Source organism: Bidens hawaiensis, unplaced genomic scaffold, assembly GCF_021521415.1.
Source record: "Bidens hawaiensis isolate Kalapana, Puna unplaced genomic scaffold, B.hawaiensis_p1.1 tig00031140_1, whole genome shotgun sequence".
In the NCBI taxonomy this organism is placed as follows: domain Eukaryota; kingdom Viridiplantae; phylum Streptophyta; class Magnoliopsida; order Asterales; family Asteraceae; genus Bidens; species Bidens hawaiensis.
This window is the reverse complement of record NW_027495229.1, coordinates 1-19,511: the sequence shown is the minus strand read 5'-3', so window position 1 is coordinate 19,511 and position 19,511 is coordinate 1. Positions and strand designations below refer to the sequence as shown.

General features: G+C 34.4%; 2 protein-coding genes and 2 pseudogenes across 3 annotated transcripts; 2 read left to right on the top strand and 2 right to left on the bottom strand.

Annotated features, from left to right (window-relative positions):
• Positions 1-1,214: 1,214 nt before the first annotated feature.
• On the bottom strand, positions 1,215-4,923 carry LOC143581670 (sister chromatid cohesion protein PDS5 homolog D-like). Its single transcript, XM_077064405.1, has 12 exons — positions 4,714-4,923; positions 4,068-4,271; positions 3,786-3,967; positions 3,556-3,682; positions 3,291-3,458; positions 2,779-3,207; positions 2,623-2,693; positions 2,498-2,549; positions 2,312-2,395; positions 2,169-2,218; positions 1,991-2,065; positions 1,215-1,863 (listed from the first exon to the last, which is right to left on the bottom strand). Exons 1-12 carry the CDS (start codon positions 4,822-4,824, stop codon positions 1,605-1,607), a joined length of 1,812 nt encoding a protein of 603 aa, XP_076920520.1. The 5' UTR covers positions 4,825-4,923; the 3' UTR covers positions 1,215-1,604.
• A 2,306-nt stretch (positions 4,924-7,229) lies between these two features.
• LOC143581679 (putative CCR4-associated factor 1 homolog 7 pseudogene) lies at positions 7,230-8,053 on the top strand (annotated as a pseudogene).
• A 1,220-nt stretch (positions 8,054-9,273) lies between these two features.
• Positions 9,274-10,471, bottom strand: LOC143581678 (large ribosomal subunit protein uL30z-like; annotated as a pseudogene). The gene is made up of 5 exons (XR_013143869.1): positions 10,278-10,471; positions 10,070-10,167; positions 9,846-9,984; positions 9,666-9,768; positions 9,274-9,532 (listed from the first exon to the last, which is right to left on the bottom strand). The product of XR_013143869.1 is annotated as a large ribosomal subunit protein uL30z-like (transcript).
• Positions 10,472-15,713: 5,242 nt separating this feature from the next.
• On the top strand, positions 15,714-16,891 carry LOC143581677 (deSI-like protein At4g17486). Its single transcript, XM_077064408.1, has 3 exons — positions 15,714-15,872; positions 16,312-16,599; positions 16,668-16,891. The coding sequence occupies exons 1-3, from the start codon at positions 15,737-15,739 to the stop codon at positions 16,865-16,867; spliced, it is 624 nt and encodes a 207-aa protein (XP_076920523.1). The 5' UTR covers positions 15,714-15,736; the 3' UTR covers positions 16,868-16,891.
• The last annotated feature ends 2,620 nt before the right edge of the window (positions 16,892-19,511 follow it).

Below are 19,511 nucleotides of genomic sequence, written 5' to 3'. Positions count from 1 at the left end.
GGAAACCGAGTTTCCGATTCTTGCCACCATGGCCCGTGATTTACTAGCCGCCCAAGCTTCTACGGTAGCTTCGGAATCTGCTTTTTCTCTTAGTGGCAGGGTAATATCGGTGAGAAGAACAAGACTGAATTCGGAGTCGGTGGAGATGTGCATTTGCTTGAAGGATCACTTGGACTCAATCGATCGTGTTCAACACGTAACCACTCTGGAAGACGAAACACCACTTGATGTTCGAGTGCACGACGAACAAGAAGGCGTTTCTACAAGTAATTCTGATGAATAAGTCGCCACTCAATAATTACGACAAACAAGAAGGCTTTTCTAGAAATAATATGTCACAACTTTATATTTATAAGTTTAATGTTTTGTTAGTTTGTTTTTGAATATTTTAAAACATGTAACCTTTTTTTTTGAACTTCTTAAAGTAAATAAAAAGAATTTTATGTTAATTGTTTTTTTTATTTAACATGTTATACAAATACGAATCGTATAACACCGCTCTTGATTATAATTCAGCATTTGACTTGCGTAAGCAAAAAGACTATAATACATAGCAAACTCAACAAATGTAACACGATACAGATTTAAGTTCACCATTACACGATACACGATACAGACTAATCAATTCAAATACGGTGACACTCTCATAGCATTAAGTTCAATATGTTGTTTACCATTGCTCTGTGGGTGAACAACAAAAGTAGCATGAGCCTCTTCAGAAATCAGAAGAACACAAATCATCACCTACACAAGCAGCGGAAACGAAAAACGAAAAAAAAAATAATATTTTACACTGTAACCGGTTGGAACCGGTTACAGTGTAAGAACCGGTTTAGGAACCGGTCAGAACCGGTTCCACCGGTTCCGGGTCCGAGGGTTGGGGAACCGGTTCGGTTCCCTAACCGGTTCGACCATGGAACCGGTTTAAACAGTGATGTTGACTAATGGAACCGGTTCTGAACCGGTTCCGGTTCCTTTGACCAACCCGATTTGATCACCTATACATGTAATGGTTAAAAACTATTATCTCAATATAATAATTTTAATACTTGGCACTTGTCAATATTTTATAGCATAAACTAATTTTGTTATGTGCGGTTAACAATTAAAATTTCTCAAGATGCAATTCAATAAAAGAATTAGAAAGTCGTTTTCTTAGCAATTGCTTGGAAGATTTACTAGTAACAGACAATAGTTGACATGCATTTAGTCCCTTGTGAGTTGCTATAATTGACCAAGAGTTTTGGTCAAACAAATCTCATTTCTGAGCAAAAGGAAATAACAAAGGAATTCAAAACATTGATGTGAACTGCATATTAGAATGCTCAAATTACTAAATAGTTAAATACTCTACTTTCAACATTTTCACATCTCACATCATATATTAAAATCTACACTACATATTTGACCACAAAAGATTCAACTTTTTGGGCCTCTCCATCTACAGTAACACCCAATCAAAATAGAAATAAGTAAACAATCTTTCATCTATCTTTTTGCAGGTTTAATTTCCCATCCTCAAATTTCACAGTTTAAATTCTAGGTGTTTTTTCCAAATTTTGTGTCGTCTCACTTGATTCATCCGGTTTCTTTTCCTGCAAATCTCAATTCGTCTTCGGGTCACCATATTTCTCCATGTTATCAGTTTCCTTTTCGGTTAGTTTAAGCCCACAAGAGACGAGATTACTCTTGTACTTATCATATGCGGTTTTTGATGAGTCAGCAGGTGACGAGACGGGACCATTCTTGTGATTAGCATTTGCGGTTTTCGATGAGTCAGCAGGTGTCGAGATGGGATTGTTCTTGTGATTATCAGCATTGCAGATTGCATCCGCGGTTTTTGATGAATCAGCAGGTGGTAAGCTGTTATTGAGACAGTTGGCCATTTTTCAATAGGTCATTTGACCGCATAGGCGAATACTAAAAAGAAAAAAGAAAGAAGAGAAAAAAGATAACATAATATTGTAATGTAAGTTAACTGTTAACTAACCTTTTTGGTGAATTGGAGATATCTTCTTGTTTTAGTGAGGATTCTCGATTCCCTTTCCTATTTGGCTTTCGTCGTCTGAAAAGGTTTATTTATCAGTTTTATAAAATATTTTTTATATTGAAAAGAACAAAAAACAATGATTGAAATAGAATGGTGAAATTTGCTAATTAACGCTTACTTGGCAGGTGTAGATCTTAAGCTTGGTAAATCAGCAACTTTCTGCTGTTGCTAATATGATAAATAAGTACCCATATTAATTAATAATGATAATAATAATAGTAATAGTAACAGAAAAATAAAGAATTATGAAAAGAAAGTAACTTGATTAGGTGTAATCTCATCAAGCATCACCCACTTTTCACGATGTAAATCCAGCACTTCTTCATCACCATCAGCATATAATACCTGCATTAAAACGAAAATCAAAAATCCAAACTTTATAAAAAAGAAAGAAAAATATTATATAAAAAATAGCATATGCCAAACAGCAATTAAACATGCTCTCACCTTGTGCTTGTCATCTAAAGAGTTATAAGAAGAAACAGCACCTTCATAATACCTGACCGACACAAAACTTATGAAAACCCTGCATATAATATCGCAAACAATAAAAAGATTATGCATTTACTTACATTTTATCCAATGGCCACCAAACTTTTATCCTATGACCCACTAAATCTTTCCCCCATTTCTTTGGAACTTCCTGTATTAATAATTAAGTTTATTGAATAACATTGTTTGTAAAATGTTAATGGAAATTAGAATATTATTAAGAACTTAAGGAGTACCTTGCCACGAGAACCATTAGAAGCACGCGTGTTGGAAGAAGATTTTCTTCTTCGTTTTTTAATATTACTCATTTGTTGCGTTAACGGTCCTGATCTATCATAATCAGATAAACTCTCATCCTCCTCCTTTATAACTGCATTATATAAAGAACCTGAATTCCCAATATCACCCTTGGTTTTACTCAATTGCTTTTTGTCCTGAAATCTAGTTCTCCTCAGACTTTCTTGTGAAGTTTGAACTGAATTAGGGCTATCATCTTGATTTAAAATGTTTTTATTTTTCCTTGGTCGACCCCGTCTGGAAGTTTCTAGTCCTTTTCCCTTAAACTGATTTTTATCAACAGATTTTTGCCTCTTTGTGGACCCACCGTTTTCCAAAGTATTACGATCCCTCTTGTGTGTACTGTTTGTTCTTGTTGATCTGATTACCTGCAATAATGATTTTGAGTTTTTGAAATTAATATGATACATTTTAGAATAGATATATAATTTTGGAATATATACACACGGACCACGTGATCATTTTCAGGGGGTTTCTGGCATAAGGCAGTCACCACTTCAGCATAATCATCAGGATTTGAATTTATGAGCTTTGTTATTGTTTCGTAGTAGGACTTAAGCGTATTATTACAGTTTCTCAGGACCTTTTCTGCTACTTTCCAAGAAGCAGGTGTAACAATCTGAAAGCCAAATAACAGTCAAAATTTTCAAAAATTGCTATAAACTTATAACCAATTATAAATAAACAGAAAAAAAAAAGGTCAGAAGATTAAGTACCTGGTTTTCCTTCTTAACATGAGAAATTAAAAGGGATAAAAGCTCGGTAGAAATTTCATCACTTTCTTGAATAATAACTGTCATGATAGCTTCAACGTCTGAGAACACTGTGGGCGGGTGATTTACCCTAAAATCATCAAAAAGAAATTATCAGTTTTAAATTTTTCACAATGTTACATGATTGTGAAGTACAAAGAACTTAATAAAGGATTCAATTTAACCATTCTCACCTGATCTGACTCAAAAATTTCTCAAACATTTCAAAAACCAACGCATCACACTCCAAATCCAGCATCAGTAAGCATGATTTAACTTTAGCAACAGATTCAAGAATATGAACGGCTTTACGATAACTTTCACCAGTCATGTTTGACAATTGCCCAAAAGCCAACACATTTAGCTGGAAGATATCCTATAATAAAAAACAATAATAAACCATTATATAATATAATATAGTAATAGTCACAACCAATTGAATCTTTTGTTAAAAACAATTTGTATCAGACAAACACCTTCATAATTTCATCCTTATACGGCGGTTGCGGCGCAGTAATTCTCGCTACTTCACACAGACATGAAGCCACTGACACTCTAACATCAAGCTCTGTATGCTTTAACAGTACATCAGAAACTAGGGCTCCCATTGATGGCACAAGTGCACCTTGCATCGCGATACACGGCGCTTGACTCACGAAAGTCAACAGTTGCTCCGTTTTCTTATAACAAAATAGCAACTATTAGATAAAATTGCAGCTGCCTATTTGATTATTGGAAAGGTAACAACATTAATCCATCAGACAACTATACATTCTGAATTCATTCGCTATCTGGTTCAATATGCCCAATTTACGAACACCACACGTACAATAATCGAATATCTAGACCTAATTTTTAAAACTGACGAACCGGAGCATGAAATGTAAACAATACAGAGTAGTTAACTATATATTTAGATTAGAAAACCATACCTAAATTCAGAAAGCGTATGCTATGTGGTTCAATATAAGCATTTAACGAAGACAGGGGAAATAAACCTAGGGTTTCAATTCAACATACAATGAAGAAATATGTAGACCTAAATCCATAAATTGGTGAACATGAGCGTGAACTGTAACAGTAGTTAATAATAATAATAATATTAATAAAGTGGTTGCTTACATCTAGAAGGTGTAGCAGGTCTTTGGTGGAACAAGGTGGGACTGCAGCAAGGTGTTCACCGGCTTCTTTGAGGCGTTGCTCCAGCTCCTTAACTGGAGATACGTAATCCATTCCGATATCAATCGAAGCAGCAATTTGACTGATTATTATAGCATCGGAAATGAATTGGAGTGGAGTGGAGTGGAGTCGTGAAACTTGTGACGGAAGTTGAAATAAATAATAAAAGACCTAATTTCCTTCCGAGCCTACGGAAATTGATATTTCGAGAATTAGCGCCGAGTGAGACAGCACTGGAGTGGGTTTTGGTTTTGAGCCTTGATGTTATTATTATTATTAGTCGAGTAATTTTGTGAGATTCATGATAATAATGAATGACATACAAGCTTTTGGTCTGTTTTTGTTCAATCAACGGAAATTTTTGTTTGATTTTAGGGTCGAATGTGTGGTTTCGGTCGTATTTAAGTTGGGGGTGGTGTTTTTGTTGACTTTGTCGGTGTGTTTTTTCGCTATTGCAGATCTATTTTGGAGAAGTCTTTTCGCTATCCATCCCGCCTTCTATATTTTAAAGGTCACGTCAGTTAAGTGGGTTTCTCACCGGTAATGAGGAAGCCACCTCAATTTTTATTGCATTCATATCACTTCTGCACACCTCACCCTCTATATATTTGTTAGCATATAAATAAATTATATAAAAATCAAGTAAACCACTTAAATTTATATTCTTTTGTAACATTCTTGCTTTTTAGGTCTAATATCCTTTTAACCCGTTATCAAAACACCTAAGTGATTTGTATTGATTTCTAAACTCTAAAGAAGGTGCCCATCCCTAAAGTGGTCTAGGGTTATGGTCCCATTGGCGGGAGAAGGGGGGGGGGGGTAGTCGTTCAAAGCGAAAACTGTTACTAATGACGAAGTTTGTTCCGTAATGGTGCTAGTGTAGCTGCAAATTAAGGTTGTGGTAAGTGGTAACATATCGAGAAGAATTATTACCGAATTACCGATTTAACAACTTGTTGATAGCAAGTTGTTTTCAGCTAGGGGTTGTTTAGTACCAACATAACAACTTATTGTTCATGCAAGTTATTGTAATAAATATTCAAATATCAAATTAAGACTATCTTCAATAGGAGGTTCTTGGGTGTTTTTAGAAGAAAAGAATGTGATGCGGAAAAGAGAGATGATAAAGTGGAGGAGAGAAGGAGAGGTAAGATTCTTCCACAAGAATCTCTAAGAACATGATTTGAGAGAGGAGAAAGAGAGAGAATGCATTTTTGGTAGACCGATTACCATGTGTACATACAAAAACATCATCTAAAAACCTCACTATTGGTGATGCTCTAATGATGATGCAAGTTGCCACCCATGACAACTTGTGTATGAAGAGTAAGTCAGTGCTTATAGTTACCTGGTACTAATGAATATCAATGTAGAAGTTGTTGCAATGCAGCTTACTGTCGATAAAGAAAAGTTAATGCAGAAGCAACTTACTATCGACGGAGATATGCATACTGAAAAGGAAACTAGAAGTTGTTAGAGAATACGTCACATAACGAAACTATGTAGAGTATTGTAGAAGATTTCCTTGAACATAAATACATATAACCATGATCTCTTTGTTGTAATTCCTATCAATTATCGTTGTCCTTTGAGAATCCGAAAGATTAGGAGGATAGAATGTTTGGTAAATCTTTGAGCTAAATAGTTGTTTATTTAGGGTAAAAAAAAGTTTATTTTATTTTTATTACTTTTTATAAACAATGATCCTCTCTAACGGGTTTTTTTTTTCATTTTCCTTAAAATCATTGTCCAAACGTTGTCATCCCAAAAGCATGCCAAACTCAAAATGAATGAAAACGCCCCGTAGTGTGGGGGCGTCTTGATGGAAGATGGTTGCGGCAAAAAAAAGGAAGGGGGTGGGGGGCACGTCTCGTTACATGTTTTATTTCAAACCGACTAAACTAAAAGCAAAATCCAACCAACAACATTTAAAACCAAATCGAATTACATATTCGGTTTTTCTTGTTTTGAACCAGCATTAAATCATCAGATTCCTATATTAATAAACTCAATTAAAGCACGAAAACTAATTTCATATATTTAGTCCATTACAAAACCAGACCGATAAACCCGATAACCTAAAAATCAACCCACAAACATTAAACATCCACCTTCTCAAAATTCAGGTTTTTCTGATGGAAAACAAACCAACTAAAATTTCATTTCCAATTCGGTTCTAAACACATTAAATTCGGTTCGGATTAGGTTCCAACATATAAATTTCCCCACCGAATAAACCAAAACCCAAACCGAAGCTTAAAAAATATCTTGCAATTTAAAATAAATAAGAGGAAGATAATGGCGGTGTACATTGCTTATTTTATAGCCATTGGCCACAAACGTGCTGCTAGTCCATATCGTATCACACTCTTTAATGGTCTTCTTCTCTCCTTGTGTAGATTGCTTGCGCTAATTCGCCTTTAGCAACCCCAAACTCCTCTTAACAATTGCACCGACAAATGTCGATTTTACCAAAAGACGATTCGATTCAGATCCGGGAGGTGTGGAACGACAATCTGGACCAAGAATTCGCACTAATTCGAGCCATCGTTGACGACTATCCGTACGTAGCAATGGACACCGAGTTTCCCAGAATCGTTCTTCGTCCCGTCGGTAATTTCAAAAACAATAACGATTATCATTACCAAACGTTAAAAGACAACGTGGATATGCTTAAATTAATCCAATTAGGCCTCACGTTCTCAGACGATAACGGAAACTTACCCACTTGCGGAACAGATAACGATAAACCTTGTATCTGGCAGTTCAATTTCCGTGAGTTTAATGTGAACGACGACGTTTTCGCAAATGACTCCGTTTAGCTTTTGAAAGAGAGCGGGATAGATTTTGTAAAGAATAACGAAAAGGGGATTGATTCGGTTCGGTGAGCTGCTGATGTCGTCTGGGATCGTGTTGAATGATGGCGTGTTTTGGGTGACGTTTCACAGCGGGTATGATTTCGGGTACTTGTTGAAGGTGTTGACGTGTCGGGACTTGCCGGATACGCAGGCGGGGTTTTTTTATTTGATTCGGATGTATTTTCCGACGGTGTATGATATTAAGCATTTGATGAAGTTTTGTAATAGTCTTCATGGGGGGTTGAATAAGCTGGCGGAGTTGTTGGAAGTGGAACGAGTTGGGGTGTGTCATCAGGCGGGTTCGGATAGTTTGCTGACGTCGTGTACGTTTAGGAAGTTGAAGGAGTGTTTTTTCAGTGGGTCGTTGGAGAAGTACGCGGGTGTGTTGTATGGCTTGGGTGTGGAGAATTGAAGCATATGTAAGTGTATGTTAAATGTTGTTAAATTTGTTGTAATGGCGCTACAGGTTCAGGTTAATTTAAGGTAGATATGTTGTTTGTGTACTTGTTTTATAGTATTGTTTGATGTTTTCTTTGATTTTTGATGAATTTGTTTTAAATCAAATGAAGTTTAGGTAGTACCTATTTCGACATGTATACTGCATACCTTAACCTTTCAACGCCATCTGCCTGCAGTTTACTAGGTCTCATTGGTTAACATGGTATTGGTGGGACGAATGTTTTCACGGGTTCTTATGATCCAAGTGTATTGAGATAAATGCAAGTATGAAACCAATCTAAGTGTATTGTATGATCTTAATCAAGTGCAAAGATTGAGTAGAACTGATTCACTGATCTACAACAAAATTAGCCTTTGACAAATCTGATTCTGGAGTAAGAATGCCAAATTTGGATCAAATGATACATTTCAAGGTTTTGGATTAAAAAAATAACATTATTATGATATCTGTAATAAAATGGCCGGAGATCTTAGAATGGTGAGTTCGGCAAGTCTAGATCTAACATTGTTAAAATCCTAAGCAAAGAACATATTTGGATCAGCACATGGCAAAACCGTGTTAATTTCGGTGACTAGCCACCTAAACTTCGTGCGAAAAAGATTTCTCTAAATAATTTCTTAAAACAATTTTGATGACTGAAAATGAATAAATGATTTAACACTTCTGTGACTAACTACTTAAAACAACGTGTGAAAAAGATTTCTCTAAATAACTTTAAAACAAATTTGATGACTGAAAATGATTTAACACTATTAGAGTGGCGTGTTTTCTATGCAAATAGTATTTTCTACGCAATACTTCTTTAAATAATATTAATCACTATCGAGAGTTTTCGTCGGTATGCTGTCTAGGTATAACAATATTGCTCGGAATATTCACGCTCAGTCACCATTTAAACGTGGTACAGTTACTCAACTAGTTATAAAGCTCGAAACGAGCCGAGTTCAAGGATTTTCAAAACAGAGGAGCTGTGAGCCAGCATTGCTAGAAACAGATGAAAATAGAACAAAAAGCAGTTTGAAATAAATATTAATGCTAAAAAAATGCTGGAGGGGTTTGGAAATGATACAAGACTTTTACCATCCAAAGAAAAAGATACAATAACCAGGCCGCAAAAGCCGAATCTAAAAAAAAACTAAATTTACTGTTGAGTTCAAAATCCAAAATACCTTGGTTCACAAAATTAACATCAGAAAGATTCAACTCTCTTACGTCTTGACGTATATGATTAGTTCATCTTATTAATCAACTCGTTGATTTGATCCTCACGGTTTCCTGAATCACCTCCGTCCCTGAAGGGCCTTTTCTTACCCTGCAGCGCCTTTTCTGGCTTGTTTAGACTGAAAGGACACAAAAAATTGCAAATTTCTTTAAAATGCGGGCCCACGTTTTCGATTTCGTTCACAATGTCTTCAATGCATATAACTTTGTGCTCCCCAAGTGCCTGAAAAAGAAATCCATTACAAGTTATGAAATCTTCAAATAAAAAGCATAGAAACAAGGATACCCGAGTGGCAATTTCAACCCATTTACTAATAAAACAAGTCACGTATTTTGACCTGAAATATATCATATACCTGCTCAATTATGTTATTGTCGGTCAAAGGACATATCTGCTTATTAACTTTCCCCAAACCCTTCTTGTATATCAGCTCATTCACACTCTTCAGGTTGGGATACCTTCAATTTATCAAAATAATAAGCAAATATAAAAATTGAGCATTTAAAAGAAGTTAAAATATTATGTACGGACTTACCCGTAAGCCACATAGGGTTCCACTTTTTGTAGAATATCCATATTTCTCTCATTTGCCTTAACAAATACACCAGTGAACATCCTCCTTAGCCTCAAAAGAGTATAAAAGTTTCCTTGTTTGAGGGTGCATGTCACTTTTACTAAAACAACAGGAAACAATTTAGACAAAAACAATAAAAACAGAAAACAAAAATAAATAAATAAAAACTATGATAAGTGATATACCCTTGTATGCGTATGATAAAAAGGAGCTTTGATTGAGATAAACTAGACGTTTTTCTTGGTCGTTTTGCCCGATGTTTCATTTTGATGAGATCAGCTTCCTGAATAATAATAATAATAATAATAATAATAATAATAATAATAATAATAAAATGAGAAAACTATAAAGTACCAAATATAAGCTAGTTGAGAAAATTGACTGGTTAATTACTCTGTCACGGTATTCTCTGATAAGCTGTTCGGGCTTTTTAATAACAAAATGATCACTTTTGGATTTCTTGACCCGTTGCTCCAACTGCTCTCTTCTTCTAATTGCCCAGTCCTCATTGTTTTTTCTTTTCTTTAATACAATTTCGGATACATAATCGAGAGGCTTTGGTTCCACATCAGTCATGACGGTTGATATCGCCTGAAAAAACATATAGATATATAAAAGATCTTGCATGTGTCCACAGATACACAATAAGCTAACAATATGGAGGCATATACTTGAGTAACTTGACCAACAAAAACATATATATTTTTTTGATTTGATGTGCTAGGATTCAATGATTTTATTTGGAAATTAAGGTTTAAAAATTCAGCAAATTTGGAACGAACAAAACAGATTGCAGCTTGAAGAGGAAGACAACTTAAACTTACTGTAAGGGTTCGAGAAGATGACTCCGTATACAAAGAGGGAAAATTTTTAGGTTTTCCAACTGCAAATCCAACACCCGTCTGACCATATATGTAACACACGGCCCATGTTTGAAAAATAGGTCCATAAGCCCATTACTTTAATCGACAGGGGTGCTTAAAGCGGGGTATTTTCAGGAGCCGGAACCTGTTCTGGGCATGGTTAACAAAAGTCAAAACCCGGGTGGGGTAGGAACCGGTTCCGGGTATACTTGGGTATTTGACCGGGTTTTTCATAATATTTTTTGGGTTTCGGGTAGGGTCAAGTCATGTTTTAACCAGGTAAAGGTGGGACAGGTTCAGGCGGGTCTGGGTCATACAGATCCAAGAGAAACCCAAAACCAGGTTGTACTCACGGATCAGATACAGGTGAGAACTGATTTCGGGTCAGGTCTAGATTGGTATTATGTACACCTCTAGCTATGAGCATGCACAAGCTAACAAGGTATTATTATGTTATTTTCTTTTCATATATGATGTATTTTTTTTTGTATTTTATTCTTATTATTTCTATATATGTATATTATTATTATTATTATTTATTATTATGTGTTATCTTTACTACTATTATTATATTATTGTTGAACTTTGATTATCTTTTTATAATCTTTCATGCATATGGTATTTAGAGCTGAAGGTATATCTAGAAGTCACCTCTCTATTTTATTGAATAGAGGTGCGGTATGCCTACATTTCACTCTTCCCATAACCTACTCAAAGCTTTGCTATTGGTAGGATTCCACTAAGTAGGATTGATTAATTGTGTTTATTGGGTGTTTGCAAATACGTTCCTTTCATAATCCATGTTGATTTCATAAGGAGAATTCTAGGGACACCGCTCCATTTTGCTAAAAAATACCCATCAATACGCTCCGTATAGGGCTATACGGGGCGTAAAGGGTCATTTATAAGTCCCGTATAGTCCCTCATATAGCTCTAAACGGGCGTATAGGGGGTGTCTGAGCGTCCCTAGTAAGACCCTTTCATAATCCATATTGAACATAATCTTCTTGTATGCATTTGTAAAACATTACAAGATGATTACACATATTCAAAATAAGTTCAAATATTAATTCTTTCTGAGTAACAAATATTACTCATACTCTATTACACCTAATGTTTTTATAACCGGATCGGACAGAGAACCAGACAAGCGACCGGTTCAACCGATCGGATCGGCCGAAAAACTTTGGTAAAAACATGACGAGTAGGGTTGGAAAAAATATTTTTCAAAAAAAAAATTTGTTTTTCATAGTAAACCTATTCAACCAGTCCGGTTTTCCGGTTGGACCAGTTGAACCGGTTCGCACCGACGATTTTCTGATAGCCGAACAAAGTAGGGATGAGCAAATTCGGTACTGGTACCGTCCCAGTATTGGTACCAAACCGAAGATTTCGGTATCGGTACCAAAAATTTGTGATTTTCGGTACCGGGATTTTCGGTACCGGTACGGCACCGATCTCATCCCCCAGAGCGAACAACACAGAACTGGACTGGTCAGCGGACTGAATCCTGGTCGGACTGGTCCGGTCAGACACCAATAAATCTAAACTACACTTTGCCAAGGTTGCCAGGACCTCCCCTCTAAGAAGCAAATGCCTCTACCAAATAGGCTAGTCCCATCTTAACTGATAAAATATTATTATAATAATGTATGCATTGTAAGTTGTAATTATGTTTATGGCGATTAATCATTTATAAAGTTATTAAAAAGTAGATAAAAATTTGTGTGCATCTACAAAAACTAACCCAGCTTAACTCATCTTTGTCCGAGTAGCACGATTTTGGAGATATCATAGGGTCACCATCATCGGAATACAAGTTTAATTGTTTAACTAATAAAATGATGAAAATCTAATTTTTAATAAATTTAGGAATAGAAACATATATATTTTTTTTATAAATTCCTGAATTGTAAAAAACTTAACGTTCTTTCTTAAGAGTAAATACAAACTAAATAAACCCCAAATTAAATAAAATTGGCATATCAATTTACCTTTTTCTAATCTATCTATAATATATATAAATGACACCCCTAAAATTTTATGTGTCGCGATGTGGTCGCTCCCCCCCCTTTTATGGAAGCCACCAGATTTATTGATTTTTAAATGGAGGCCTCTCATTGATTTAACCCAATTTCATGGGTATGGGTCTTACCAAAATCAGATAGCACTTAAACGGGTTATAACATCTCATTAAATTAAAAATTAATATTACTAATTATTTGATTTGAAAATCTTATAAAATAGGGATATACTATCCAGTTTAAAAAAAAAGATATTATTTATAATTAATAAACAGTTTTATAGTAAAAAACAAAGCGGGTCATCGGTCACCAAATCCAGATAGCTTTTAAACAGATTATAACATATCATTAATTTATGAAACTCTTCCATCATTAAACCATAACACTGCATTCTTGAGTTTTTTGATTTAAGGGTTTGGAAAAGAAAAGATAAGAAATTTTTTTTTTCATTATTGAGTTTTTTCATTAAAAGAAAAGAAAGAGAATGGAAAGAAAAACTATGACTTTTTTCCTTCAAAACTTTCCAGCTAAATATGGCATGATTCGTAGGAAAGTTTATAGTCATATATAATATTACTAATTTACCATATCTTTTTCTTCATATCTAACTCAATAATGAGGATATTATTGTAAAATTACAATTTTTATCATATATTTTCCTTCCTATTTAACTCAAGAATGTAATTAACACTTTCTTTTCTATTCTTTTATTTTAACTCGAGAATGTCTTTTAAATATATAATTTAATTTCCTTTCTCCCCTTTTCCAATCTTATCATTTCTTTTTCTTGTATTTTAAACCCGAGAATGCACCGTAACTCCGTAAGTATATTATTAACTTTCTTACAATAAAGAAATTAAAATCCAAAAAATAAATATTAAAAACCGAAAAATGTAAAACAATTATTCTCTCAAGCTATCAGATTGCTTTATTTGTAAATGAAACATTCTCACGCATTTGACCCAAATTCACGGGTAAAGGTCTCACCAAACCCAGATAGCTCTTAAACGGGTTATAACATCTCATTATATTGAAAAATAATCTCATCAAATATTTGATGTGAAAATCCTATAAAATAGGGATATACTAAAAATTAATATCCTATTTTATTTAAAAAAAGATATTATTTATAATTAAGAAACAATTTTATAATAAAGAAAATAAACGGATAATGGGTATCACCAAACCCGGATAGCTTTTAAACCGAATTATAACATATTATTTATTTGCGAAACCATTTTATCATCAAACCTCAAGTATATTAATTATTAACTTTCTTACAATAAATAAAATTAAAATCTAAATATACATATATAAATATTAATAACGAATAATATAAAATAACTCACGTAATATGAGGGATAAAATCTAGTAACACATATTAGTTAGATCTTAAAGAAAGAGAGAAAATCAAACTAAATCACAGATCATGATAAAATACTAATCATGTCCACTTAGCTCCACCTTGCCATGATTAGCAACACACTTCTTCCACTACACATAATAATTTACTTTTTAATTAATAATAATAAATACACACTTTGTTACATTATTCTGTAATATGTTTTAATAAAACACAAATAGGATATTGAATAAAATAAAAATATATATTAGCGTAAAACACTTATCTGTTTAAGAAACATACACACCGCAAATTTTATATGTTGAATGCGTGTGAGTTTTTTTTTATTCTATTTTTTAGTTAATAAACTCTACTTGAAATAACTTTTAAGTTTTTAACAAACAGAATTCAATTTATATTTTTATTTGTCTGGCCTTTTATGTGATTTAAGGAACTTAAACCCAAGACCTTCTTATTTTAAAGGCCTTGCATTTGCTAATGCATACCTTCCGATTACAACCACTTTTACAAACAATTCAATTCAGATCTAAACTCTAGCTTAACAAAAGCCCTACATTACCAGAATACTTAGTATTCTTTATTGATGTCAAAAATACTTTAACATGCTATGTGGTCCTCATTAAAAAACAATATCATTGATATATGAAATATAAAATTTATATTCTAGTGAAATAAACTACATAGATGGTATCATTGTATACTTACACTTAGTATCTAACTTAGATAGTACAAATTTAGGCTCAACTATTTACAAAAAGTGTACTTCCTAACGCTAAGCCACTAAGTAGCAATGAAAATGATTTTTACATTATAAAAATACTATTTATCAACTCTTATTAGAATGGACATAATCAAGAAAATCTTTCAAGCAATACTAAAATCTACGATCAATAATGATATCCCTGTCATTTATAAGTTCGCATTCGAAAAGATCATCACCTTTTTTGCCTAAGCTAAGCTATCTCTAATACGTATCTTTAACCTTTCCATGGCATGATTGTCAACGTTGATTCTATCTGTGTTGCCATACCGACTTAATTGTTGAGACCCTAGTTGGTACATAACAATCTATTGAGTTCGTGCATTAGTTAGTTAGATAGATTCTAAATTAGTTGTTGGTTGTTTCAAGAGTCTTAATCTAAGTGAACAAGTTATCGATTAAAGACAAACAACAAACAACACACCACATGAACAATCTATGTAATTTAGTGTGATAGTTACAGGACAGATAGCATGCTTTGTTTTATATTTAGTTGCTTTCTTATGAGAAAAAAAAAGAGAGAGAGAGATATAATGGTTTAATAAGTATAGTCTTAACTCTTAAGTTGAATGCATTAGTTCTGCAACTTAAATATAATCACATAAAAATGTCGAACAATAAACTTGCAAAGTAAAATATTTTAAATGCAAGTCCCTACCTCTTTCATACCCTTACTTTAAAAAATAATAAAAATAATAAAAATATATATACCTCCGTCGGTATATATATTATTTGCATCCACCGCTTTTAAGAATTTGAAAATGTTACTTTTGCAAAATGCATGCTAACTGTTAGCTAGCTCATTCTCCCTCAACAAATCTTCATTCAGTTCCAACCCAAAAATGCTGTGCAGACGAAGCTCCATAGAGTGCCGGAAAGAAGGATCGGTGCCGGTGTACCTCAATGTGTATGATCTCACCTCCATGAACGGCTATGCGTATTGGCTCGGCCTCGGTGTTTATCATTCTGGCGTCCAAGGTTAGAATTTTGGAGCAATTGTTTTAGAAACATTTATATGATTCATCCGGATATTGTTCAACATTCAAAACGGTTGTTCTGACCAGGAATTTTTTAATTTCGATCGTTTTGTCAAAACATTCATCTGAATGTTTTGTAGACAGTTGTTTGATGATGTGAAAGCCGAAAGTCAGCTATACACACACCGTCTAATATTTAATCCCAGACTTCTGAATAGAGGTCGGACGACCATTCGACAGCCTATAGTCAAAACAGTAGCTAAGATATGGCCAAACGACGTTTTGACCAGTAATTTTCAAAGCTTGACCCCCATATAGTAAAACACCCATCCCCGTTATGACCAATAACTTTCAAAGTTTGACTATTTTTTTCAAAATGACCATACGTCGAGGGAGTGTAGTTATACTTATAGCATGACATTTTTTCCTTTCGAATTTAGTGCATGGAGTTGAATACGCATTTGGATGTCACGAACAATCAACAACCGGAATCTACGAAGGAGAACCGAAACAATGCGAAGGATTCACGTTCCGAAAGCAAATTCTGATCGGATGGACAGAGAAGAAACTAACACAAGTAAGACGAATAATGGAAGATCTAGCCGAAGACTACAAAGGAATATCATACAATCTCATCACCAAAAACTGCAATCACTTCTGCAAGGATGTATGCATTAGACTCACTGGAAACTCAATCCCTAATTGGATCAATCGGCTCGCCAGAATCGGTACGTCATTTTTAAGACATTTAAACCTTATCGTGTGATTTTTCGATTAACGAACTGTGGTGTTGCAGGTTTTTTGTGCAACTGCATAATTCCAGCGAGTATAAGTTCAACTAAAGTTGGAATTGAGGATAATAAAGTGGACAATGAGGGAGAGATGAAAATGCTGAGGAGTAGTACGGGTAGATCCGGTTCATCGTCTAGTTGTTCACCGCGATCTGAGAAATCGTTGTCTGCGGTTGCTCGGTGTAGAAGTAATGAAGTCTTCTAAATCATAACAGATTTTTGACGATACCGTTCACTCGTTCAGTAATCAAATTTGTGTATTTTCTTTTTCACTTGATCCTTTTTTACTATTAAGTTTTTTTTATTGATTTATGTATAATTATCATCTCTTTAACCTATTCAAAAATGCGAAAATTTACACTTCTGAGTAAAAGCGTACCCTGGTCCCTTCGATGCTTCGTCCTTGCTCACATCAGGCTTTGTCAGTTTGTCATTAGGTTGAAAATTCCTTAAATATAGAAAGATAATAAGCATGTTATGATTTATTAAACAAGTTAACACGAACATGTTTTGTTTAATAATTAGTTTACTTGAATGCAACCTGTTCAATTATGAAGTTAGCACATTAAGATTAGCATGTTTAAAGGTTCTTAAAAAGTTTCTCATTGGATTTTAGAAAATGTTGTTAAAGAAAGTGTTAAAAACAAAAGTTCGCATTTTTTTCCCCTCCAACCATTGATTTTTAAAAAGTGAAACTAATTTTGCGTCTTGAAATATTTAACAACTCTTTATTTCCAAGAACTTTATTCATTAATTCTGAGTACCGATTCTCCATAGTTCCATTGGCTTCTAATCTCGAGCATAATGGAATTGGTATCAGGTATCGAACACAAGCTCAGACATTTTTATTATTGAGAAACTTCTCAAAACTCAATTACTCAGATTACAATCTCTAAACCTCAAAGCATGTGTATTTAAAATCTAACATATCACGTTTAGACTACAACTAGGATTACTAAATAATAGGACATAATAATTATACTAACAATTAAATCTGAGCATATTTAATTGTTTATAATTATCCACTCATTAAATCATGTTACTTAACCTTTCACGCAAGTAACGTTCTTAAACCGAAATTCCCAACAGAACAACAGATATAAAATCAAGTCGCTTGAGAATGCGAGAGGAAGAAGCAAAAACATAAAACCGGTCAACACGAAACACAAGATTCTATGTACATCATACAAATAAATGTGAGTGATTCTTGGGTTGAAGAATTCAACACTTTAAGCAATTATCATCCATTGGAATCACTTCTCTTTATTTTTTGTTGCTCTTTACCTTTGCACGGGACCCACTTCAAGTCCAACAGTACCTGGAACATGACCCACTCCCCATCTTTGTTGCATCCGACCCATGATGATTGATGAGTCAACAGAAGCATCCAGGTTCATGTGGGGTCTTGCAAGATACATTCAGATGTTATGCCCAACTTCTCAACCGACTTCACAAAAGTTGATTGGTCCCTTAAGTAAACTGTATAAACCAAGGATGTTCATAAAGTGATAAATTCCTTGGAAACTGATTGTGTGTACAAACCGAAGCACGTCGGCTAGCTTGAGATCGATTAGTTTGGTTTTGGCGGTTTACTGGTCTATCTGACAATTTGAAGCTTGAAACCGTCTGTTTAACCTTTTCTATTTATTTACTTACTTTTTTCATTTTTGGAATATGTTGTATATGTTTCGTAATTCGTATCAACAAATCATCTTTAACATTTTTTGTAGCCGTCACCCGATCCGTTTTGTACTTGGGTATTTCATCAATAAAATACTGCTTTTGTTTAATATGATTTTTTTTATTTATTATTCATTTACTTTTAATTTAAGTATAAATAACTTGGAGTCTAATACACAAAACACCCCCTTAACTGACGTTAATCATGTTATGCACCCAACCCATCTAAGGACTAAATATTAAATTAATCAAATAATTTTTCTCTCTCTCTCCCGTTGGTGATCCGATACCCCCAACCTTTCTTGGCCCTTAATTCTCGGATATAATCAAGAATTGATATTGCCAAATCGTTGTTTAACCAAAATTGAATCTCACCGATGATTTAATCATGGAAAACGATTTAAGATTGACAGCTAATTCACCCAATTTAACCCACGGCCTAATGGATCTTGTTACTATTAAAGATTATTTATATTGGTATATTTGGTTAGCGAGGATGTAATCCTTCTTTATAGCCCATACTTAAAAGCGAAAAAGCTAGATGATTCTAGAGCGATTAGTCGTGTATTTTTAATTAAGTTTTTAAAGTCTTGGCTAACATACTTGAAGTGGTTGTGCCTTGTATCATCTCCAACACCCAATCGGCTCTATTAAATGGAAGAAGCATCATGGATAGCCGGCTCATTATCAACGAAACCATCTAATGGGCGAAAAAAAATCAAATTCGAGTTTCTTACTTTTCAAGGTTGACTTTGAAAAGGCTTTATGTGACATCTGCCCTGATCCGACCCGACCCAGGTACCCGTTTCTCTGACCCGATCTCTTTCTTTTATGATTTAATATTTATTTATACTTATATTTTACTTTTAATAATAATAATATATTTTCCTTCCCGCCTTTTTCTCTCTCTTTCTTTCCGCCGTCCCCTCCCCCTTCCTTCTCTCTTTCCGCCTTCTTTTCCCTCTTGTCGCCGTCCCGCCCTTAAGCCTTGTTTCCAACTCTTTGCTTGTCCTTTGGTCCTTCCCGCCTAAGGATGTCTGCAGCTCCACGCGCCAGACTCCTTACATGGAAGCCTGCGTGAAGACATCTTGTTCCTGCGATGCGTGAAGAGAACTCTTCTCGCAGCACGCTAAGAATGCATGTTCTTCCCGCAATGCGCTAAGAATGTA

Coding starts and splice junctions, on each gene's coding strand:
- LOC143581670 (XM_077064405.1), bottom strand. CDS start 4,824: ATGGATTACGTATCTCCAGTTAAGGAGCTGGAGCAACGCCTCAAAGAA. Junction 3,683..3,785: donor AAATTTTTGAGTCAGATCAG/GTGAGAATGGTT, acceptor TGATGATTTTAG/GGTAAATCACCCGCCCACAG. Junction 2,066..2,168: donor TTAAGATCTACACCTGCCAA/GTAAGCGTTAAT, acceptor AAACCTTTTCAG/ACGACGAAAGCCAAATAGGA.
- LOC143581677 (XM_077064408.1), top strand. CDS start 15,737: ATGCTGTGCAGACGAAGCTCCATAGAGTGCCGGAAAGAAGGATCGGTG. Junction 15,873..16,311: donor TTATCATTCTGGCGTCCAAG/GTTAGAATTTTG, acceptor TTTCGAATTTAG/TGCATGGAGTTGAATACGCA. Junction 16,600..16,667: donor CAATCGGCTCGCCAGAATCG/GTACGTCATTTT, acceptor GTGGTGTTGCAG/GTTTTTTGTGCAACTGCATA.